Here is a 25,283-nt window from a genome sequence, read left to right as displayed (position 1 = left end):
ACATCTCCATCCCAATAACTTTACAAACATTATACCTAGGAAGAAAAAAGTAGTTGCGCTCCTGAAAACTTAGTCCTCTATGGCACAAACTATTCACAACACAACAATAGAGCAAAAAGCAAAGGAAGGTACCTGTCACTTCCAAAAGAAATCCCACCAGAAATACTAGTAATAAAATTACTTCACAGACAGAGACAAAAAATCATCTATCAGTAAAATCTGTTCAGTTTGTTCTTACAGGCAAATGAATTTCCTCTGCCCTCCTAGCTATGTAAGAAAAACAACTATGAAGCATTTATTGCTTGACCACCAGATCTTAAGACTTCTTTGCCTACGTAAGTCAGCATCAAATGTTACACTTCACTGAAAATAGGCTGAAAATTTGCCTACTCTGAGAACTAGAAACACCTACTCTTGATAAAGCCGAATTGTAAGATCCAAACAAAAGGAAGACAAGATCTGAGTTACAATAATTTGAGCATATAGAGTTGCAAAGAAGAGGTCAGACCAGATTCGCCTGGAGCTTAAACCTGTGGAGCACAAGGTCTGTATTCTACATAGTTATCCAACATGATTTAATGTAAAATAAACAAAAAAGATTATGTAATGCTAAAGCTAGCTCCTAGCTCCATCCACCGTTAACTGAAACTGACTGAGTAAAAGAGAAAGATGTAAAACAAAAGATGAGGATTTTATTAAGAACTTTATAAGATCCCATTTTCTCTTTTGGGGATTTATCTTACAACACTCTTTCCCCATCCCCTTTCCACCCAGCCTCAGCCTAATTTTTAGGATCAAATTATGGCTCATAAGCAGTGTTGTTTTGGTGGCAAAGATTGCTTAATATTGGAACAACTAATTGAAAACTAACAGATTCTACTTCATTTCTTGAAGCTTTGCAACCTAATTTGCTTTCTATATTTCAGTATGCAAGCAGAAATCTATGGGTAATTATTAGCTGGATTGTAACCAAAACTTGTTCAACCACAGAAGCATCTTATTTTTTGTAAAATGCATCACAAGACATATACTATAAGAAATCTCTTAGGACATACAACACAATAACTATTCAAGAGATTTTTTTTGCAGCATTTAATATTAAAAACAAGTTTTGATTTAGTGCAAAAGTAGATGAAATTTCTTTTACATTTCAAATACTTCTGTATACATGACTTTCATGAAAATGAAGAGACTGAAAATTACACACATATACTTTATAAAGATGTTTTTGCTATTGATATTTTCTTCAGATCACTTAGGTTTTATTACTAATCAATATGCCTGTATGCAAACTTCAATCAAAAATAACAGTACCATGTCTAAACAGAATCATGTCATTGTTTAGTGATCTAAGCATTCTTATTAAAATAATACTTTAAAATAAAATCCAGCAATATGTAACTCTCTTCAGATCAAGGTAGAAAGCTCACACCTTAAATTCACCCAAAGGTTCCAAATTGTTTATGCCATTGTTTTTAACACACCATAGTACAATCTAAAGGGAGGGAATAATTATAATATCATAATAATGGAAGTCAGATAACAAATAGCCAATAGTTCTCTCAAAGTTAACTAAATCACTAAAAATTCTGCTCATACTGGAAGAAAATATTGGGAAAATAACTTGTTCACATTCTGTTTAAAAGAACTATCTCCATGTGCAATAAGGCTGTTAAACATATTTCAAGTTTCTCCTACCTCCAGTGTCATGTACACAGTGCTAATTGCTACTTTGATTTCTCCATCTGAAATCTCCTTGAGATCCTTGAGCATAACCTCCTCAATGTTCACACCTGTTTAAGAGAATAAACAAATTTCCATATATACAATTATCTGCAGCTGACAGATGCGTAAATTAAAAACACAGCTTAGACCTTAATCCTGAACCTTCTTTCTGTATTTCAGGATGTCATATGAGAAAATTAAAGGTAACATTAATATTTCAATGCTTAATGTTTCTAGAGGGATTTTTTTAAGAAAGGAAGAGATTTAATGGAGGATACACACTAACAACAAGTATGAAGAATTAAGTCTACTGCAACACCTGTGTTCTTGTGTGAACACTGAAGTTTTTAAGTGAACGTAATTCCAGCTGATGATAAATGTATAGCTAGGCAATTTCTATGGCCTAATATGAAATCACAAATATAAAACTACTTCTGAAATAATTAATATATTGTAAAGCACCTGTGGACTACAATGGTGTTTATGAAATATTCAAAAGCAAGGAACTTAAGATACTCTGTAAACACAGACATTCAACCTTTCTTGACCTTCTTCATGAATTGATAACACCAATGGGTTTTCCTGATTTCCTTCAAATCATTCATTCTTTCATTCAAATCACTAAGTATATGTTTATGTACCATAGAAACATTATAATCAGAAATAATGGTGTAAAACAGGAATTGCAACCAGACATATTGGTATGTTTAAGCCCAATATATTGAAAATCCAAGTGACTAAGTTTCCCTCATTGGATGTGTTTTCCTAAAATGCGACAAAGATTCTCAAAATAAATGCATATTATGTAGAGGAACATAACTACATCACATTACTGCAACACAGACACGACAACCAAATGCCTACGTAAAGAATGCTGCAAGCCACCTATGTCAGTGCAGGGCAACAACTAAAACACCTACCAACCTTCAAGGTACAGCAGTTTAACATCCACCACGTGTTTGTACAAATTATTTTCAAGAGGGAAACAAATACCAATCTGAGTCAAAGAAATTAATCCTTTCATTACTGTTCCTGTATAGAGTCCAGCTACTCCAGCCAATCCAATGACAAGATGAACATTTACGCATCTGTCATTTAAAAAATTTTTTATATAACCTACAAACTTTCTGGGGGGCTGCAACCTATTGTGCCTTAAATTAATTCAGGCCAATAAATCATGATTTCTGCCAGAAACTGAGAAATATTTTGGCTGCATTGTCCTAATATTGCCCCAAATAATGAGTATATTAGGTAAAATACTTAGTAGAGGTTACATCCTTCAAGGGGCTCCTGAAACTCAGCAGCATCCTACTAAAAGAAATGCCACATGCAATATATGTATATGAATATACAGTAAATATGTGCCTTGTAATACACAGAAAACAGGAGTTATAAGCCAAAAAAAAAGAAGAGTGCATGACAGTGCCCTCCCCATGCCTCATGTGATATACATAAATTACTGGCAACCAGTACCATGCAGACTACACCCACTACATATACTTGTCCAAGTTTTGCATTTGATATTACAGAAAACATAATGACAAACAGTACTAAACTGTTTTCCCTGGCAACTGGCAGAACTAAGAACTGACTTCCATAAAAGCCACTTTCACCACTACTTTCCAATCTAGACTGCATACAGTTCATTCCTGAATTCTACTGATTGAGTAAAGGAACTTAAGAGAATTCATGTGAAGCTTTATACACCTGAACTAAATTACCCTGTAATCTCACTGAAAGAAAAGGCAAAGGAAGCAGCACCTCAAAATCTGCCCTTATCTACCAGACAGGGCAGCTGTCTCAGGCTGATGGTCTGAATTTCAATGACTACTTTCTGCATATGGGCAGATAGAGAGCAAATAAAGAGCTTGAGTCTGCATGGACCCTGTGCTTACCTGATACATCCAAAAGAGAATACCCCTAGGAATTTAATACTCACTCTTTGGTAAGAGCTTGGCAGCCAACGCCAGTAAAAATTGTAAGAGTTATTGCAACCATTTTTTTTCAAGCTTTCACAGCATCTCTTCAAAAGCCTGCTAAATTTTGAGTTCAAACATTGCCACTTTAGATCACTCAATACTTCTACTCAGTATTTCAATCAGAAGAAAGGAAAAGAATTGCAACTTTCCTGCTGCTTCCTTAAACTGAGTCTGCTGTCAAATTGACTTCAAATATACACAGCCCTTAGTAAATCTGGGCCATAATACAAAATCTACTTCTACACAACGTGGGCAATTGCAATACAATTTCTTCCCATGGGCTGACGCACTTTTTATGACCATGTGAATCAACATAAATTCTTGATGAACATACACTTGTAAAAGCAATATGTAATATGAATTGTTAACTTTATCCATAAAAACAATACAACATCATTTATGAGCTAAGTAGTTCCTCAAAAAAAATCCCAATTCCATGATTTAGAATGTAAGGAGCTTAATTTAAAATTAATATACAACTTTTAACTGTCAATGAAGATAGCATGCTGCACCTATTTTCACCACACACAATAAAACAGTATTCTGATACAACTACACAAATAAATTTGTAACATGTCTGAAAAATGGAAGGAAGTTGCACTACCTTGGGTGTTAAACTGAGTCTCCTGGAGAGCAGAGATAATTTCCTCTCGCGGGGGAAGATCTGGAAACCTTTCCTCCAAAACTGACAGTACTTTCTCCTGGTGCTCGGTCATTTTGTCAGCTTCCAAAGACATGCACTTGAAGAGAATACTCCCTGAAACATTGATAAGACAAAGAATCAATGTCTCCTGTTGATATCAAAGAGGTACAAGATGATTTACTGTATTGCTTCTTGGAGGTTACTTCTTGGCGGTTGTTGCTACTGAGAGTTCACTGAGAGTTTCACATGGAAACATCTTCCTAACATGAAACCCCTAAATCAGAACTGGCTGCTGCCTCTTCAATGCCTCTGCTACAAGAAACTGGCTGGTGGCAGTGTAGCCACGGTGTGCAGCATGCTTGTACGTCAACGCGGCTGTGCGGCACAGCCAGCAGCAGCCAACGGCACACCAGCCTGTATCCTCCTCTCTCCAGGCATCAGACCAAGTGCTGCTGTGTTTTGAAACACAAATCCACATTGTCAACCACCCTTCCACAGATGCGTCACTGAACTCCTACAATGGAGTTCATTCGGAGGACAAAAGGAAGAAATACTTTACTGTGAGGATGGTGAGTCACCAGAACGGGCTGCCCAGAGAATATGGGGATGCCCCATCCCTGGAAATGCTCAAGGCCAGACTGGACCAGGCTGCTCAGAGCATACCTAGAGAAAGGTATCCCCATTCATGGCAGTGGTGTTTGAACTGAATGATCTTAAAGTCATTTGTCACTGTGATGTAAATAACTCTGGATAACTCTTGTCAATGGACACACCAAAAAAACACCAATTCAGACAATCAAAATTTTAAAATTTAAGAGAAACATCACCCAGTAAACAACTTCAGAGTGATTGGAACTGCCCTACAGTACAGAAGTGAGTCATGTATTTTCAGACAACTGTGTGCTGCACACTAAGTCACCCTTTCATTCCCTGGAGACTGGGATCCCATTTATCAAAATACCTAAAGACAGTGTTTGCTTCCAATCACTCACAGTAAATTCAGGATAATAAAATCTTATAGTTCAGCCTTGAAATAATTTACTACTTTATGGTGCACAAGAATTTCAAACAAGTGCATGATTTCATTGCACCACGCTGGGTCAATGAGCAACGAAGTATAGTAAGTGTGTAAGACAGTTACTGCAAAACAAAGTGTGTAGGCTTCAGCACAGAGAAAAAAAGTGTAAATGAAAAACCTTGACACTGCCACCTTGACACTGCCACCGTCAATCTTACCAGATGAGCTAGGATCCAAACATCTACTATATATTCATTTTCCTTTTCTCCTACAATATCATATGAAATAACAAGAAGCAATTCTTCAAAATTCACAAACCACTTGCAACAAAAAATAATTGTGCCATGCTAGGTAAACATACCCTTATTAAACAAATCCTGTGTGGACTAAACAATAAATAATGCTTAATAAGTCAAAAGCTGCTCCTCATACTAATCTCTGGAGTTAAACAAAAATACATGAAGTTCCATTCTTTGTCTCTATAACAGCTATTGTAACTGCCAATTTTCTTTTAATTCACTGCAGCTCTTTATGTCAGTCTTTCAATCACCTTAAGACAATGCTCCTGCACTGTTAAATAGTATTAAAAAATAAATACAGACTGCATGAAAATCACGCATACTGATCCCGACTGATATTTCTAAATCTAGGTACCGAACATAACAAGCAGATTTCAGATTTCTACAGGTAAATAACTGAAACATAAAGTATCCAGATATCTATACCCATTATCAAGGCCTGGTTTTCAGTCCCTCTAGGAAAAAAGTTTCTCAACCAGCAGCATCCAGAACAATTCATCTAAAACTATCCCTCTGTTGTTCAACTCCATAGCAAATAATAGTGCTTGTGCTACATATATAGTCTTGAGATACATTCCAAAGTTTCCACTTTTCTAGGAAGGAGTGGTGACCGGAATGATTGAGACACCCCACAACATGGTTTCAGTCAGCACAGAGCTACATCTGGATAAATGGCAGCTCAGGGACCAGGCTGCATAAAGTATTTTAGCAACAGCAATTTTCTGCTTTTTTTCCTTCCTCTAGAAACAGTGAGGGAAATTGCTCATGCACACACAAAGGAAATGGAGACTCCAGAAAAAGTGCTGTATCTACAACATGTGCTCAAATTCATCACGTACTGGAGCAAGGCTGCAGAATATCCTGTAAAGCCCCCCAGTAGTATAAGAATGACTTAGGCAGTCTGTCCATCTGCACAGAAGCTCCTCGGGTACACAATGTATTAAACTTTTACCACAGTTGTGTGTGCTCCAGGGAATGAATATTTGGGTAAGACCAATACAAACATACAGGAAAATGCAGAAGAACAAGAGGTGTGAGTTGTATATCCACCCACACTCACCAGTCTGGAAGTCAACATGATGTAACCTTCATTCACAATAGGCAGACACCTTAGAAGGGTTTCGAAAAGGCTCTGATTTTGTCATTAGTCACACCAAAATTGTAGTGCTTGCAACTGACAACTTTTCTACTGGGATGAAAGCCAGAAAAGGATCATTCTCAAATTACTAGGGTGTCAGCAAGCCCCAAGATCAACATTTACTTGTCCTTTAATGCTATGATCAGTCTTCAATACTCTCCTCATCACCAGGAGAGAATGGCACACCTCTTCTACCCCAGGGAGCCTCAGCATTCCTGTGAGGGTTAAGATTCCAGGTAGTTTAGAAAAAGAGGTCACTTAAGTTATTTTTGCTTGACCAGAGGTCATAGTCCATTTAGTCATGTGCTATCTTATAAATACCTGCTGTAAAAGCAATACACAGTCTCGGAAATCTCCTGCAGATTTTACTGAGTGTTGGTGCAACTCCCCTAGGGCTTCTGAAAGCATAATGGTGGCTGCTCTCTGCTTACAAGCAGAGAAAAAAATATAATAGGCAATACAAGATTCAATATTATTTCTTGTGTACATCACACTTCACTACATTTTTTTTTTCTGAAGAGGTCACTAGAAAATAGGCTAAGGCTCTTAAAAATGTGCATTTTATTATTTTTTTGCAAAGCAGTTTGGAAGCGAAGCATTAGTTTTGCCAAAAGCAATTGCTGTGCATTAATATTAAACATGATCTAATGAAGGCAGAAGTCGTTTTGGGAAAACATTAAGAACAGCACAAGCATCTCCTGAATTATAAGTTTACGGCTGAGAGAAACAGTACAATGAAAATATAGGCATTTCTCCTGTCAAGGTTTTGTCCCATAACCTGTAAAAATAAAGGACAGGAAAGAGGGAAAAACCATGAATCCTTTATGGAAAGTATACTTCAACACTCCTCACACGCTAAACCCCCCCCCCCCCCCCCGCAAAAAAAAAAACAAACCTGCAAATCAAAATTGTAAATATATCCAAGTAAGCAATCTTTACTGTAATTAACAGGAATGCAATGAAACTGGAATAAAACGTCACTGGCGAAAAGAGAGGAAAAGCACTGCCTCCAAAAAAACCTGCTTTCATATATTAGAAAGAAGTGTCAGTCCAAGTAAGTGCCAAAATGATCCTTTCTTCGGGGTATATATATTAAGGACACATCAGTGCAGGAGCATGAGAACCATCTGATCAATGTACAAGACAGAACAAAAAAAAAAAATACTGGCCTAATTCCCAAAGTCCTTAAAAAGGCATTTCTTAACATTTGTCTGGGTGGCTAGAATAACAAACTAATCTTCTCTACTCAAAGTCAGACTGCCCCAACAGGGCTTGAAAAGACCTCAACTATGCAGCTCATCACTAGCAAAAGATTCACATTAAAAAAACTGCAGACGCTCTTGCTGGAAATCTGTCTATATTTACATGTTGTGGTTTGCACCTTGTGGCATCCTTCAAGGCCTTATACAAATAAACATAAGGAGGCCTCTTTGAGAGTGCATTGACCCAAGATACCTGACAGTGAGTGCTTAGAATAAAATCCTTGCCAGCTGGCTGCAACAGAGAATGTAATGATTCAGCAGTTTAATGGATCTTGAGTTTGGCAACAGTCCCCTCATAAACATCTCTTGGGAAATAAAATAATACAGGCCCAGGACTCTGGCAGGTTCTGTAATTGTTTGCTTCTGGCACAAATCCAGGGACAGCACAACTCTAACTTGAGGCAAATATGGCTATACAACACTGATTGTCCAAGCAGGCTCTACTCAAAAGCCCAACAGCAGAATAAGCTTGTATAATGTCTGATAAGGAGAAAAAGATACCAGAAAAGCATTCACCTAAAAAAAAAATTATCTTTAAATATAAAAATGCCTAAATCAGTAATGCTCAGTTTCACAGGAAATGTCTTTTTTCTTGACTTGTTTTTTTTTTTAAACATGTATATAACATCTGCCTTTTTATTGGAATTTAAAAACTGCTAACAAACTTTAAGAAAAAAGAAGTTTCAAAAACAGTTAACAAATTGAGCTGTCTTGGTCACCACATGATAATTATTAAAACATGAGATTTTCTTTTATCTGAAAAGTCTCCTAGCAAAATACTCACTGGAAAGTCAGAAGCTTAAAGAAGGCTTCCCAGCTCAGAGACTCAGACAACAGCAGTTTATGAAAATAAAATCCTAATTCTTAGCACTCTAACTTTTAATTTAGCCTTCTGTTCTGAACTTCACCTGATGTTTAGACATATTAACTATATACACATTTACACTGGAAGTAACATAGCAAAATATGAAAAACACAATAGAACCTTTTTGCTGCAACCTCTGTACCAGTCCCTGAGCTGCTGGGAAAAGTAGAAAAGCACCAAGTCTCAAGTGCAGCTGTGTTTTGTTCCCTAGGCTTTGCCAATCACTTAATACCATGCAAAAAAAGGTATGCAGGGACTTTTTATCCACTAAGTTCCTCAAATTTGCTCTACCAAATGTAATAATCAAAATGTAATTACTCGTTGATTAAAAAAAATTAGAATTAGCTACTATATTTCCCAAAACTGTAAGTGCTATCTCTAATGCAAACACTAATAAAAGCACTTAATTTTAATCTGGATACATATTATAGGCACAGAACTGACACAGGCACATGGAGTACTCGAACATGTTCTTGGACATTATTCAGACCTCTCCCTCTGACTCTGCACTAACAAACAAGTATACTGATATTCCCTAAAAACCCTTTTTTTGTTCTGCCTCCAAAACCAATTATTATGCTTGTTCATTTGCTTAGACTCCTGGAGAGCTTCTCAACAGAAATTTGGAGCTTACAAAAACGCTTCATGGCAAGTTAACTAAAGTCTGTTAGCATGGAAAGATACTGTCAAGGCAGGCTAAATGCTGTGCTACTGTTAATGCTTATTCTGTGGAATATTTTAAAAAATTAATCTTTTTGATTTCTTATAACATGTTTATTAGTTATCATAGAGATGAGTACAATGATTTGTCAAGATTCTCATTGCTTCTGAAGTCTAAATGTAGACAAGTTTTTATAATCCTCCTTAAACATACCCACATTAATTTCTTAAAAGGACACTTAGCAGTTTCACATCATTAGAACTTAAAACCCATAAAATTTGTTGAAAATTATTAAAGCACAGTTAATAACTTAAAAGCACTGACTGTTCTTTTCAACACCTGTTTTATTTCCAACTGGAAATTTCTATGCAGCAAATGAACCAACAAAATTAATATAAATTATGAACTTCCAAGACAGAGAAGAAAATAATAGTGATTGTTGAAGCCCATCCCCACTTTGTGCTCTGCTGGGCATACACTACAAAAGAAAAGGAGAACACAATGCAGATTTGGTAACACTGTTTTTAAACAGCAAAAGTTTTGCATCATGCCATTAAAATATCATTCCATAAAAACAGTACAACCATTGGAAGGGAGAAGCTTTAACTTGTAAATATTAGATTCCAATCCATATTGTTGTCCACAATGCCCCTGGAATCAACGAACTGCACAGCTTTTCCAGCTACCCAGCTGGTAAGTAGACAGCTTCATTTAATATTCTTGTCTAGTGATACAGCAAAGACCTCTCATGCCTATTTTTAAATGCACATTTTTAATATTCAATATAATGCTACTCTTTAACAAACTCTTTACTCCCTGCTTCTTTTATGAAGCTTCCTGTGGTCTTTAAAGGGATTGTTAACCAAAGAATGGATCACACTCTTTCTGCATGAGCAAATTCAGAAACACTCCATTAAACCTTTCAGTATTTAATATAAAGAGTAATCTCTCACCTCTGAGGAGATAAGCCAGTTGCTGAGTGATTAACTCTGGTGCCTCCTGAAGAATCTCTTTTACGACTAAAGAGGAAGAACATGCTTGTAACTCCAGGGTCTTGTCACATTGCTCATCTGGATTGATGACTTTGACAACAGCTGATTCCAAACTTTTATCCTCACTATCAAGCAAATTCAGAAGTTATACATATATTTATCTTCATAGCTACATAGACAACTCAGTAAGAAAGTGCAACATATTTTTTTTTAATTCTGGACTCTGACAGCATTGTTATAGCTACCTGAAATCTGCTATAAAGCCAAAGGATGTCACAGAGGTCCTAAATCTGTGATTCTTAAATTAAGTGTTCAGTGTTCTTTAACTGTTTGATACATCACTAAGTACAGCATGTACTAAAAACTATTGAAAAAAAGTATTTCTACATGTGCTGAAAACAGCCGTCATTATATGAAGGAGGTTTAGGATCTTCCCAACTGAATATTCTGAAAACTTACAAAAAATTTTTTTCTTTTTTTTTTTTGCATTTAGATACTTTATGTTTCTGTTTACAATAGTAGTAACCAAGCCAAACTAATTTTCATAGTAAAATACTAATTGTAATTCTTCAGAAGGAAGAAAGAGGTAGTGACAGTAATAAACATAAAGCAGACCTACGGGTAATTTTTGCTCTGAGGAGTGAATGATGCACTAAGCTGACGGCACTTAACACACCAACAGCTATGACATCCACACATATTTTTTCCTTCAGATTTTCCCTACTTTTACTCTAATCTATAAACTTCTCAGAGTACCATGGATCTACAGGATGCTATTTAATGAATGTCTTAAATGAAATTCTAAGGAGAGCTGGAAGTAAAGAGCATCCTTCACTCTGGGGAAGGCAGGCAGACCATTATAAAGAGGCTCTTCATAAAAGATTCACAACGGCCTTGTAAATGGTCCCTTTTAAGGATGGGTATCCGGACCATGATCTTCCCGACATCAACTCTGAGCCTTTTGAAAGGCTGTAGTTGGTAAAGACCACTATAATCCATCAGCCATCTCAACAGCACATATCCTAGTGTGTGGGCACCTGCAAATCCATTTAAGATTCTCAAAGGAAAGCTAACTAAGAAGCAGGAAAAAAAACTCTGATCTCTTATCTACTGGCCACAGGAAACCTCCAGACTATTTAACTAAATTAAAATATCTAATCTAAGAGGTGTGAAAACACTAGGTTTTTAAAACTGGAAGTTCCACTAAAAGTGATGCAAAGATGACTGTTCACCTTGTTACAGTTACTCAACATAAAGGGAGACAAAATACATTTTAGGTTCCTTTTTTTGGGTCTGTGTTAATATAGCGATATCAATACTAATACAGAAAAAAATGTAATTTTTGAAACAGCTCAAATTCACATAAGCCACCTTAGTGTATGTAAAACGCAATACCTTGTCAGCATGCTGCTGTTTACAAGCGTTAAAGACAATTTCCCATCAGCATTCAGCTGATGCAAATTGATTTCATCTCGGAAGATATGGAATGACTCTGGGATTTTCAGCTCGTCCAAAATAAATCTTGTCTCAGTGAAGTAGCTGAAGTCTTTTCTTGGTATGTTCAACACAGGTAAGCAGAGAACATCAGGAGGGCTGACCTGTAACATAGGTGTGCTTTTGTGAGAACTGGACCTGTCTTTCATAGGGATGGTATTTTAACAGAGTAAGCAATTAGGTACAGCCTAGATTTTCTGTTTCAGGTTTTCTCCCCTTCACTTAGTTAAAAAAAAAAAAAATAAAAGAGGTATTTCACACTTTTTTCCCTTCACCTGTCACTGTTTGCCTCTTAGAGAGTACCTGGGAAACCAGGAGAGGACAAGGATAAGGAATGAAGAACAGGACTGATTTTTCTCATGTTATTCAATAAATCATCTAATAACCATTCATTCATTTTTGTATGAAAAGAAATGTTGATGATTTATCTTTTAAAAACTCACAATAATAAAATCACTGCTCAGGAAAAATATTTTTACAATTCACTTAACAACCTGGAAAAACTGAATTAAGACCACTCAGTCCAATTTTTCCATTACCTTGTCGAGAAAGTAGGCGTAGGCCAGGGTAGAAATAAGTGAATCCAAATCACAGGGTTTATTCCCAAGAACCACATGGACTTTTTCCACACGTTTGCTCCTGTTCTGTAACATATTAGAAGACAATTGCCGTAAGTGGAAATGATGAGAAAAAGTCAAATGAGAAAAGTTAAAAGGACAAGTTAAATATTAGGCTTTGTACTCAGTTGTAGCATTTTTCACTGCTAACTGAAGGAATGGACTTCCTGTCCACAGGAAGGCAATTCCTTGGCTTCAGACCTCCCAAGAAAGCCAAAAACTAAATTTCACAAGACACCATAGTTCAGAATCCAATGAGGTCTGAATCTGACCGAAGTCCCTCTCACAGATAAGTAACAGATAAGCAGCAACTACATGTACACACGGAAAAGCTTTTCAAAACATCTCACAAATCCATTTAGAAAAAGTCCAAAAGAGTGTAGAGATACACAAAAAAAATACACAGCAAATAATACGCAGCAAGTTGTAATTTTAATTTTACCCTTTTTTCTTCACTTAGCTGAAATCAGTAAATAGACAAAGTAACCTTTCATCCCGAATTTTCAGAAGCTGAACACAGTTGAAGTACTATGAATTTTGAATTTTTCTCACTTAGTAAAATGAAGAGCCTTCTAAACAAGAGGAAAAGAGAAGACAATCCTACTGTATGAAAGCAAAGTATTGAAGGGAAGAATCTACCTTCTTCACAATCACACACACAAAATATAAGACTAAGTTTTTCTCTTGTGCACATCATTACTGTCAAGCTAGCTGCATGGAAACATCACAGTTTATTTACTTTCAGTGTTTCTTAATTGGTGAAACATATGTGACTGATGCTAAGAGATGTTTCATAAACAAACACATGAAAGTAACCATTTTTGTTGTGGGCATGTACAGGCTGATGTACTTTCTGCTATTTTAAACTGGAATTCTGGATATCAAAATTTTAATTTTTCAACAGAAGCATGTAATTATTACATTACCCTTAATGATTATAAATGTGCAATACTTGTTAAGCTAATGTTTTTTCTCTATGTCTAATCTTAGGTCTACCTGAACATATGGAATAAACTTAGGTTCTCTTTCCTTTAATGGAACGCAGCCATCAAAACAAATTTGGGTAATAAATCCAGGAGACAGTCTCCATTCCCTATATTCCCTCCATTCGCAGGAAAGACAGCTTACTGAAGAATACAATGACTAGAACAGATATGTTCATTTATGCTCTAAGTCTTCACTGGCAACCAACAGTCTCCATTAACTCCTTTCAATTATAATTTTTCTAACATGTTCTTCTGCAGCATGCATTTCTGCTTGATTTTCTATGAAACAGAACAAAAATAAAGCTCATGAGCTCATCCTTCTTTTAGTACCCTCTCAGTAAAGAATTTCTTCACAATACCTAATCTAAATCTGCCCTTTTCCAGTTTAAGGCCATGTCCTATCACTACGCATCCTTGTCAGAAATCCCTCTCCAGCTTTCCTGTATTTCCTCTTTAGGTAGTGGAATGCGGTTCTAAGGTCCTACTGCAATCATCTCCAGGCTGAACATTCCCAGCTCTCTGAGCCTGTCTTCCTAGGAGAGCTGTTCCAGCCCTGAGACTGACTTAACAGATCTCCTGTGGATATGCTCCATCAGTTCCATGTCCTTGCTGTGCTGGGAGCCCAGAGCTGATGCAGCCCTGCAGGTGGGCTCTCAGCAGAGCAGAGCAGAGGGGCAGAATCCCCTCCCTGGCCCTGCTGCCCACGCTGCTCTGGATGCAGCCCAGGACACAACTGGCTTTCTGGCATGTAGCACACATTGCCAGGTTATAACCAACTTTTCTCCAGAAACAACCACAAGTCTTTCTCCTGAGGGCTGCTCTCAGTCCCTGTCCACCCAGTTTGTGTCTGTGCTCGGCACTGTCCTGGCCCCGGTGCAGCACCCTCCATCTGGCCTTGTGGTTCATGAGGTTCACCCAGGCCCATCTCTCAAGCCTGCCAAGGTCCCTCTGTGGTAGTAACAGTGACGAGCAATACCTTTCCCCCACCTTTCCTGCTTTTCTATTCAGTGAATTTGTTTCTCTTCTCCTTCCCTTCTTGCAGATCCCAAATACATGATTTCACCAATATTTCATTTCCCCATGTGCAGCTAAATAAATGGCTTTTTAGCATCTTATTATTATTTAGTAATAATAAACCTCAAAATACTCTCCACTATACATTGTGCATAAATGCAAGTAGGCCATCCAAGCATACTGCTTATCTTACATGTCTGAGACTGGTTCCTCTTCCACTGTCTCAGATACAACTAGTTTGCTTAGTCCACTGCATGCTCATCAGCCACCTTCAGGAAAAGCAGGCACACGTATGTAAGGCTTCCTATCAAAGGTCTTTCCATGCAAAAACCTTGGCAGAGAAGATCACAACCCAGAAGACAAAGATCCATAAGCCTAGTAAGGCTTACCTACAATAGGACTAAAATCTGATTACCTCCTGCAGTTATCACAGCTCAACCTGAGAGGAAACATGAACTGTCAAGTTCTCTAAGAATTACAAAAAATTTGGAGGTTAATGATGAAGCTAGAACTCTTAAATCAAACTACATAAGAGATCAGTGATTTCTCTTCATGATGATGAGTTTTTGTTTAGCAAAACTAAAGATAAATTGTAAAATGCACAAGCACTGGATGACTGGGATAAAATGAATTAAAGAAATTATGTGTAATTTTCAGATGGCATCAGTCAGGATAATTCAATTTAGATCAGACCTGCATAGATTAACATTCACTTACTGTGCTCAGGAAAGAAATTTATAACATTAGTCTACTTCTTAAAGAGATCTGATTCTCAGATATTTACTATGAAGATGCTCTCATATCTGTCTGGTTTTGTTGTCTATTAATACATAAAAGCATTAGTATGACAACTGCATCTTTATGTAAGTGCAGTAAAAATAGCATTTACTGGTTGCCATCCACATCAAAAGCTGATCTATTCAAACATACTGCAATACTGCCAATTTGTAAATATTTTGATCAGGACATGTTAACTGCAGTGATTGATCAAACTACAATATTCCAGTCAAAAATTACATTCTCTCTACTTTTTTTCCTTCTGTTAAGAGAGAAGCTGAAGTGATCTTGCAAGGTAATAAACACTGAAGACTCATCCTAGTATAAACAGGAATGCCTACAAAATGCTCAATGTAGCTTTTTGTAGCCAAAAGAACCTTTTCCATTTCCTCCATATACATTCACACCCCCCACCCCACATACACACTGCACAAATACAGACTCAACAGCCACACACAGAAAGCCTTGCTTTCTGAGTCATTATTTGCTTTTTGCTTCAAATTTCACTAGTTCTGTCCTTAAACTGTAATGAAATAACTGCATTTTACTGCATGGAATGGGACAGCACTTGTCAAGCATAGCAATTCTTTGAAGAAGAAACAATATGGCTTAACACAAGCAAATTAAAAAGAAGAAGTTGCAGAACCACACAGCCATATACAGTGTCAGATACAACGCTGAAAACTTTTCCAGCCTTGTGGCTGAAGCACCAATCAGAGAGTACAAGCTTCACAGACACAGCTTTCCTGGAGGTGCACAGGGAAAAATCCCAACTGTCTGGACAAATGCCAAGATAGCAAAAAATCTGGTTTTCAATATTTAAAGTAATCAAATCACATGAAAGAGGATTTCTGTACCTGAAATTGTACCTTCAAACCAGAGGTACAATTTATTCAGCAGCCATTTTGGAATGCAACTTGCATTTACCTTATAGTAACAGGCAGCATTATGCTTCCAGCAGCCTGAGGGCTTTTAACATGATTATGCATCTCTGTTGTCAAAGAAATGGTTTTAAGCCAAAGCAAAGTTAATTTAACATTTCGTGCAAAGTTCCAGTTAGTTAAATACTCCATAAGTCTTTTCACAAGAAAGCTTTGGTCTGGAAAAAAATAGATTCTCTCTTATTCTAAAAAGAGATATAGGAAAGAATCCTTGTTTTCTCCCATGTTTGAGGTCAGTCGAAAAATTATCGCATTTCTCTGCACCACAGTATCCCATTTATCATGTACAGTATATGACACATAGTAATCTAAAGTACTAGCTGTTAAATACCTGGGTAAATAAGGATTCTTCCCTAAGGAACAGAAGTGTAGTCACAAAAATTTCAGGTGTTACATGTTTTAATCATTACTTATTGAATATCCATTGTACAGTCTTGCTTTACTACAAATACAAAAAAAAAATTACAGCAAACACCAATACCACCAGCAGAACAAAATATAAAACATAAGGGGAATTTTCTAATTCCACACCATCTGCTTTTGTGTCGAAGACACAGCCTTACCAGTAAGATAACCAAAGGCAGAAGGATCAAAAACTTAACACCATCCTCAGAGATGGTTGGATAGGCATAAAACTTTATCTGAAATTTTGCTTTGAATGTGATACGGTAAGATAAGACTATGATTAGTCCATAACAAAGACTAGGAGAACTTCTTCACACCTTAGCTGTTGTATATATAGCACTTGTACATATAATTTATCCAATCATACTTGCACTCTGAACATGAGTGCACTTCCCACAGCAGGTTGAATACAGCCTTATGATTACATCTGCTCTTCTGAAATTAGTATTTTAAAAGCTATATTTAAGAGTCAACCTCTTCATAAAAGGAGGAATTTTATTAATTTTTATTTTAAAATGTTTCTTCCCAAAATCACAAAATTCCATAGAACTGTGACGTTCCTTCAAAATTTATAATGGAAATGAGGCAGGGTAGCTATCTGATATGCCAGCCAGGCAAGGAAGTCTTATCTTTAGATTGTTCCTGGAATTTCCACAGCACAGGAACTCTCTTTTCCAGTCATTTCTAATCACTGGCATGGTCAACTACTACTGATGAGAATGCAGTTCAGTATTTCTGCATTACCAACAGGCTCTGACTAAGAATTCTGCAGGCAGACAAACTCAACACTATTCAAGAAAGAATTCTGAAGAACCACAAACATTTATTCCTTTTCCATTTTTAGTTAATTTTACAGCCTGTAACTGTAGGCAAGTCTGCTCCCCTTGTTTTTGAAATACCTCCTCTCTAGCTTATTACATACATTCATTCATTCATATTGCAAAAATCCAGAAATGAACAATGATTTCTACATCAAGTTTTCACTTTAAAAAATCAAATTATGCATAAATTTTATTAAAATATAAAAAAGAAGAACTACAGAACTCAGAACATCAATCAAGATCTTGTTGGCTCCTTTTAAAATTAGATTTATTGCACCAATTGGTTTGGCATTGATTTTTCACCATGTTTTGTAAGCTTTACATGTTCACATTCTCCCGCTTCTACAAAATTTTGCCTTCAGGTTCAACGTTTGAGACAGCACCTCTACTAGATCATGGAGTGTACTAGATCATGAATTTGGAATATCCAGTAGTATGTGGTTTACAAACTGAATCGTACATGGGTTACATATATGTGTCCACTTGCACACACATTTTGGAAGTCTGACTTTGACATCATATGTTTTGATCCCATCTTTGCTGCTATATCAAGATTAAAAAATGCTTTAAAAGTCATTAAGTATGTTTTTTCTTAGAGAATTAGAGAAGCTTAAGTTTTTATGATATAAGATAAACAAATTGATAAAACTATCTAATTTTAATGGCCTTAAGCTCAGTAACAATATCACATTACTCCTCCTCCAAAGACAAAACAGGACATGGTGTCCTATGGCTGAAAAAGGAAAATGTTCCCAGTACAATGATTATTTAGCTTGACTTAGCAGTACCTCAACCGTCTGTCAATGGAATTCTCTATGATAGAAGTTACTAAAATAAAAATCAAAGTCTCCTTTCATTTATGCTGCATTAATTCATTTGTTTAAATTAACTGTCTTACACAGGATTAGTGCTTTCACCTAATAACTGAGTATACAGCACACAGAAATTCAGCAAAAGAGCAAGTTATATTCCTATTCCAGGACATTTTCAGTGCTTACAGTCAGTCACAGCAAATCTTTGAATTTCCATTTCAAGCTACATAACTCCTCTTCCTACTTCCTCCCCACCTGCCACTCTACATGCAGAAGTGAGACTGGGATGCCGAATCTAGTTTAGAGGACTTGATTATATTATCTCCCTTAGGAATTGTTTGGCTTACTACAGGACCAAACAGTTCTTTGAGCTATTAGGCACAAATCACTTAAAAGGAGGAGCACACTTACCCAAGGAGCAGAGTGCCCCTCGGGTAAATATATCAGCTCTGTGGTGCATCAGGAAGTGACAGGTGGCAATAAACCCCTACCTCATACAGTGTAGAGGCTAAATAAATAATACAGAGCAAAGAAAGTGTATTTGAGAAAAATTTTGATGAAGGCAGGGGAATGCAATCCAAACAAGGCAGTTAATTTACCTGCCTCTCACAGACTTAACATCTGACCTTGGATTGTTTTAAGTTTAGCTACTTCTTTAAAAGGAAGGAAGCAACTCTGCAACTGAGAATGAATTTACCAAGAGTCAGGCAGCACTTTAACACTGAGTTTTATAGAAGCCTTTGGAGTCAAGCTTCATCTCTCTTAAGTTAGTGTAACCCTTAAGTGATGGGCACCAGGCTGAAAATGAAACCATAGCCTGAAGTAAGCCAACAGCTCAGTAGAAGTATCATTAGTGAGCAAGAAAATCATAGCTGGAAGAGATGACCACACCAAAGTCGCTTCCACTTTCGCCTTTTTAGTTCAACAGGTTTATCATATCATAATTCTAAAATGTCTTTAGTTTTTTACCCATTCTCTGGTAAGAGTGATGCTGAAAAGATGTCAGTTTTTGTTTTGGCTTTTGTTTTGTTTCAGTTTTTAACTTCAGCATCATTTCAGTTGCTCTTTCTTATTCCACACTGAAAACCAGACACCTATTCCCTACAGCAGCCAGTACTGCTCTGCTCTGCCTCCTCTATACATCACTTCACAAAAACTCCTTTATTATCACTGGCAGCTTCTTTCTCCATGAGGTAATTCTATCTGAAAGATAAATATTTGGTTGATTTGATGTTTGGTTGATATTTTTGAATTCTGAGCAAAGAATAAAAACTGTAATACTGTGCTTATTAGTAAAATGGCAGTGCACTCAAAATAAAACCTGACTTTTAAAAAAATCTATTTTTTTATTTGCAATGTTATGAGAAAAGAAACACATGCTTCATTATGAGAACGCAGTTTTTATTCACACAGTAATTAGTTATGTCTATATTGTTTAGATCTCTGAATTGTCCTCACTACGACATTAATATCAGAGCCACAGACATATCAGAAATGAGAAAATGCACAATTACATTCCTGTATTACTTTTAACATGCATATGATTTCAGTGTAGGGCTAGTCACTAATAAAATTAAGTTGCTTTAATGCCTAATGCTCCCTTTTACACAGATGACACAACAGCAATAGAAATTTTTAAGTAGTTTATTTAGCGAGTTCATCTGGGTTCACGGTAGGGAAAGAGACTGTATGTTACCTCTTGAACACAAACGCAAAGGATGCAATACATACATCATAAATATCCACATAGGGAGTGAACCTCTTTCTGTGATCATCTGGGCTGCGTCCAAGTGTCCAGTCTGCTCATGAAATCCAAAGAGGTCATTAATACAATGACCCACAGAACACCTCTTGGAGCAGTCTGAAACCACCTTTATCAATTTGCCTTAGCAAAGAACCCAGATCAGATGTTCACCATGATGCACCTCCCCTTCAGCACAACCAAAATCTATGTCAATACTATTGAACTAAGACCCTCACATGGGGTCTTCTCAGTCACTCATGATCCCCTCCTTTTGCACTGGCCATCTTTCTTCAGAGCAAATCCATGCAAAAATGTGCTACTGATGTCTTCAATGCCAGACATGCAAGATTAGGGAGCTGATCCTCCATTTCATTTCACCATCTTATACCACTGCATTTCTTCAGAAGTCACTAAGCCTAGACATATCAGGTTATTTTGCCTCTACAGTTCCTACAGACATTGCTCTTGTGATGGCAAGTAGACTCCACAGAGCTTTCAGACTTGCTCTCCGGTGACAAAGTATGTTTCAGCATACACATTATCAAAACCTTTTCTGAATCAGACTTCCCAATCTATCCCTGAAGCATTAAGAAGACATTTAAACATATTTCCTTAATACCATTTGGCTCACTGCAGATATTTGCTGTTTTAAGCACACTATTGACTGCATTAAATAACCTTATAATCACATTTAAAGGCTTAGTGATATAGTGCCACCAATACACTAAAATATATGATAAATGCAGTCAGCATTTTCCATACCATATGCTTGTAAATGTTATTCTGCAGGGAACCAATTAAAACTATAGAAAATTTGGAACACAGACATATGGAACAAAACAAAGCAACTTATCTTGTCACCATGGTGCTTGCTCAGTACATCGATTAGGGAATGGTGATATTATAGGACAAACAAATGTCACTTTAATTAAAGTATGCTGAAAGGCAATATACAATAGCAATCTAAAACATTAGTTTTTGCTGTGCTGATGTTAGTTTTCCTTCTAATTAGATAAAGCAGGTAAAATACACTCCTAAAAAAACCCCCACAAATATTCCTATTTGAAGTAATGCAACAATAGTCCCAATTCCATTAAAAATCTTCCTCTTTTAATATTCAAGAAGAAAGAGGTAGGAAACTGAAATGGAATGTTTGGGTTTCAGGAAAAACATTTAAAATACTGCTGAGGATATATGATTTTTCAGGGAAAAAATAAGTTTACGCAGGGACTTACAAGTTTTTCTCTGAAAATTTTGTGCATCAGGGAAAACAGTGAATCTAACCCTTATAATTGCCTATCACAATTGACAATGTAAAAATAGTAAAAGAACTAGAAGAAATAACAATCACTTTAAAGCAAAAAGCTATCAGGATGTAGAATCATGATTACTTCCCAAGTTGGGAAAGATTGGAGGAAATATGCTCAAACTTGCATTTCCCATTCCTTCTTGCCCTTCAGAGTTCAGCACTGCAGTAGATAAAGTTTCACAAGGCACCACAGTGCTCATAAGAAAGATTACAAAAAGAAATTAAGAATCTTGAGGTCACATATTTTGGGTAAGACTCCTGTCTTACTACTCTTGTATTGTGCCCATGACACCCTGAACTGATATACATGTGATGATAGTGAAAACAGTATTTATGATGAAGATTATTATTTTCCCTCTGAAACACACCTCCATTTTACAGTACTTTGTCTGACATAGAATATATTCATCACTGAGCCATGTTTTTCATTTAATGCACAAGAACAAGCAGTAGAAAGGGGGGGAAATAAAGGAATTAAGTTAATTCTGCAGTCATCAAGTAATGTTCCAGCACAGCCAAGATCTGTCAAGAGTCACAATACAATAAACACATCTTCCTCATATAGAATTATTGGCAGATTGTCACTAACTACAAAAAATCCCCACCTTGAATGGAAGGAAAACTGCAGTAATGGCAAACAGGATATTGATTGCAAGAACTCTTATCTATCACAGTAGTTCAATTTTATCTCCTAAGATATATGGTATAGAGAGATGAACCATAGAATTAGAGAGCATATAGAATTAGAAATTATCTTTACAGTAAGTATATCAATTCCTGCTTTAGAAGTATGGAAAATCTTAGAAAAAAACACTTGAAGTGTAATTACAAAGAAAACTAAAGCACTGTTTGTACTATAAAGCTATAAAACTTTTTTAAGGGTATCACATTATTTCAGTTAATAAAAATTGATAATGAACAGAATACAAGAACTACAAACACAAATTGAAAGTTTTTTAATTTAAGATTTGGCTCAGTTTCATTAATTTGCATTAAGATTTTCACAATGTAATAATTAAAATTTTATTAAGCAGACGGAAACAGGAGACATAAATTGATAAATTCACATATGAAGAGACATTAATGACTGATTAAGACATTGTTCTCAATGATTTTTGCTGAATCCTCTTACTTAACATCAAAAAAGGGTAATTCATCATCCCTAGCAAATCTGCTGCCCTAGCTAATTCAGAAGACAAGAAATATTTTAAAAAATATTACAACAAACAAAGTAAATTTCATGAATATCTCAACTTTCACCTTTCAATATCTCCTAGTTTTGCATTGAAGATACTATCCTGTATCTCTAATCTATGAAAATCACTGACATCTGTGTCCTCTCCCACAGAGGGACTTGCTAGATTTTCTTCAACAGTCAAGGTCTTGGTTTTCAATCAAAGACGACACTGTCAGGAAAAGAAATTTCCATGGCTCTCTATGCCTACTGTAGTTAAGAACAAAGGTAAGGAGAGGTATGTAAGCTAGCAAAGAACAATCTTCTTCGCAGGCTTGGCTTACTTCCAATAAACCACAGAGCTCAAAACTGCTTAAACTCTGATTCCAAGTGTAAAAATATCCAAGGTACAACATCCTTCCCAGCTCTTAAGTCTCTGGGAGTGGGAGTAAAAAAACCTTCAACCAACTAACAAACAAACAAAAACCCAAAACAAACAAAAAACCCACATAAAATACCCAAATGAACATACCAAACCCCAAAAACCCAACCAAACGAACAAAAACATACCCAACGAACAAGAACCAAAACAAAACAATTAACTAAAAAACCCACAAACAAAACCAAAACCCCTATGTCCATAAAAGGGACATATACAAGCTGAAATACTTATGCACACAGCTGCTCACAGCATCCAGGCTCAGATTTTCCAACTTGGAAAACTCTGAGGACACTGGTAGGGGACCTAAAGTTGTAACCCCACCTCAGCAACTAGCAACACAACTTACTCCAACTCACAGACATGCACTCTGTGCCCAGAAGACAATTCCAGTATTTCCAGTCATAAGAATGCTACAATTTAGTTCAATTTAGTGTGAACTAAAATCTCTCTGTATCCTGTGTTCTGTATCAATGAGTTCAAGATGTTAAAGGGATTCACTGCCCTTGGAGATACTGACAAGCATCCAGGTAAACATTTATCAGGACAGGAGCAGTGGTAATATTAGAAACTGGTGATGATTTCACAGCTTTGCAGCGTAAGGTCACTCTCTGCTCCCAGTCTGGTTTTTTTTTGCTTATTATTTTGACTTAGTTAACTGCATACATCTCAGCATATCAGAGGACAATTACACAATATTTTGTGTAATGTAGGTATTTTTCACTGAAAGGACAAATGAAGTAACTACATGTAGCTTCCTTTCCCTTATTTGGGAAGCATATGCTGGCCATGTACTGCTGTTGAAGCAGTATCTGTTCACCATTAATGGAATTAGGAAAGTCTGTTAAAAATAAACAAAGTGTAATTCTTTCCTTTCTTTCACCAACTAAGTAGAACAATAATTTTTCTTAGCATCAGCCAAAGAGGATATGGTACAATGGCAATGTAATTACATTCAGTCATATTTGAACATTTAATCCCTAGCTGTAGACAGAGTTCATATATACAAACAAACATATATATTGCCACTTCTGAATAAAAATAGCATGTAATATCATAAGAAACCATTCTGACTTACAAGAGATTTGAGATACTCTACTACAAGATTACAACACATTAGTAAGCTGTTTAAATTTATAGAAACCCTCAGAGGGTTGGTGATTTGAGTCATCTATTACACACAGCAATATATGAGAAGTAAATATTGAAAATGAGGCCTACTTATAAAAATAGACTGCTATGCCTGTCTGAGGAGATCCACACTCACTGAAACCACATGAATTTTACATTCCTATGATTTAAAGGCCATCCTTACAAATACATTGTTATGGTGTCCATTAATTTGGGGAATTAGGATGCTAACAATTCTGGCAGTTAGTATCACAAATAGCACCAAAAAAAAAAGTTTAAATTTTATTTATTTTTTAGTTCAAACCAGCCTGTATCGTTTACCAATATCAACATATACACATGTTTTAATAAAAGCATGACTTAAATAACCTGTTTTGTTATGAAAGGTATGCTGTGAAGCATTTGGGCTATGTAATATGCTTAACATAACATCAGCAAAAAAATCTGCAATTCTTATTCTGCTGGCAATTAGTCTGTGAAGTCAATGTGATACAAAGCAATATTTAACAATAAGATGAAATGCCAAATGCTATTTAAAAATGTACAACACTAGGAAAGTTCATAACATAGTTAAATGAAACCTACACTTAACTGCTCCTCATAAGGAAATTCTCTTTTCAGCATAAAATGCTGAATTTTAATGGTTCAGAATGGAAACAACATTTAGAGAATGCAGTACCAAATATTTAAATCACAAGAATTTTTAATAAATATATAACACCTCAGAAAAAAACTGCCGTCAGTTTTGGATACATTGGAATACTTTGCAAACAGTAGGATATAGAAGACAGATATCACCTCTAAGTAATTCCTTCATCCATCTGGTGATGGATGATACTAAGAGAATGATCAGTACCCAAAAATTAAACCAGCAGAGTCTCTGTATAAACATTCTGGAATGCAAGGGGAAAAGGGGAGGAAGGAAAAGGGGAGAAAAAGTATTAGGCGCTGCATGACAGACCACCCTGCCAAAAACAGAAATAATGTTATGGCTCAGCATGGCCTTCCTCATAAACAACAGAAAAAACTTTTCTTGC

The 25,283-nt window shown here is 36.3% G+C and overlaps 1 protein-coding gene across 2 annotated transcripts in view; it reads right to left on the bottom strand.

Moving 5' to 3' along the window:
* PRUNE2 (prune homolog 2 with BCH domain) overlaps positions 1-12,715 on the bottom strand; it is a 103,092-nt gene extending 90,377 nt beyond the window's left edge. Inside the window, exons 1-5 of one of the 2 annotated variants that reach the window (XM_059491885.1) lie at positions 12,616-12,715; positions 11,978-12,180; positions 10,544-10,707; positions 4,309-4,461; positions 1,699-1,793 (exon numbers count right to left, since the gene is read on the bottom strand). In XM_059491885.1, the coding sequence (XP_059347868.1) occupies positions 1,699-1,793; positions 4,309-4,461; positions 10,544-10,707; positions 11,978-11,988 (423 nt within the window). In that variant the 5' untranslated portion in view covers positions 11,989-12,180; positions 12,616-12,715. Of the gene's footprint in view, positions 1-1,698; positions 1,794-4,308; positions 4,462-10,543; positions 10,708-11,977; positions 12,181-12,615 lie in introns of those variants that run through there. The other variant, XM_059491884.1, reaches the window with a different exon arrangement.
* Positions 12,716-25,283: the final 12,568 nt, after the last annotated feature.

The sequence above is a fragment of the Ammospiza nelsoni genome, chromosome Z (genome assembly GCF_027579445.1).
Source record: "Ammospiza nelsoni isolate bAmmNel1 chromosome Z, bAmmNel1.pri, whole genome shotgun sequence".
In the NCBI taxonomy this organism is placed as follows: Eukaryota; Metazoa; Chordata; class Aves; order Passeriformes; family Passerellidae; genus Ammospiza; species Ammospiza nelsoni.
Note: the sequence above shows the minus strand (reverse complement) of the source record. Positions and strands in the feature narration are given on the sequence as shown.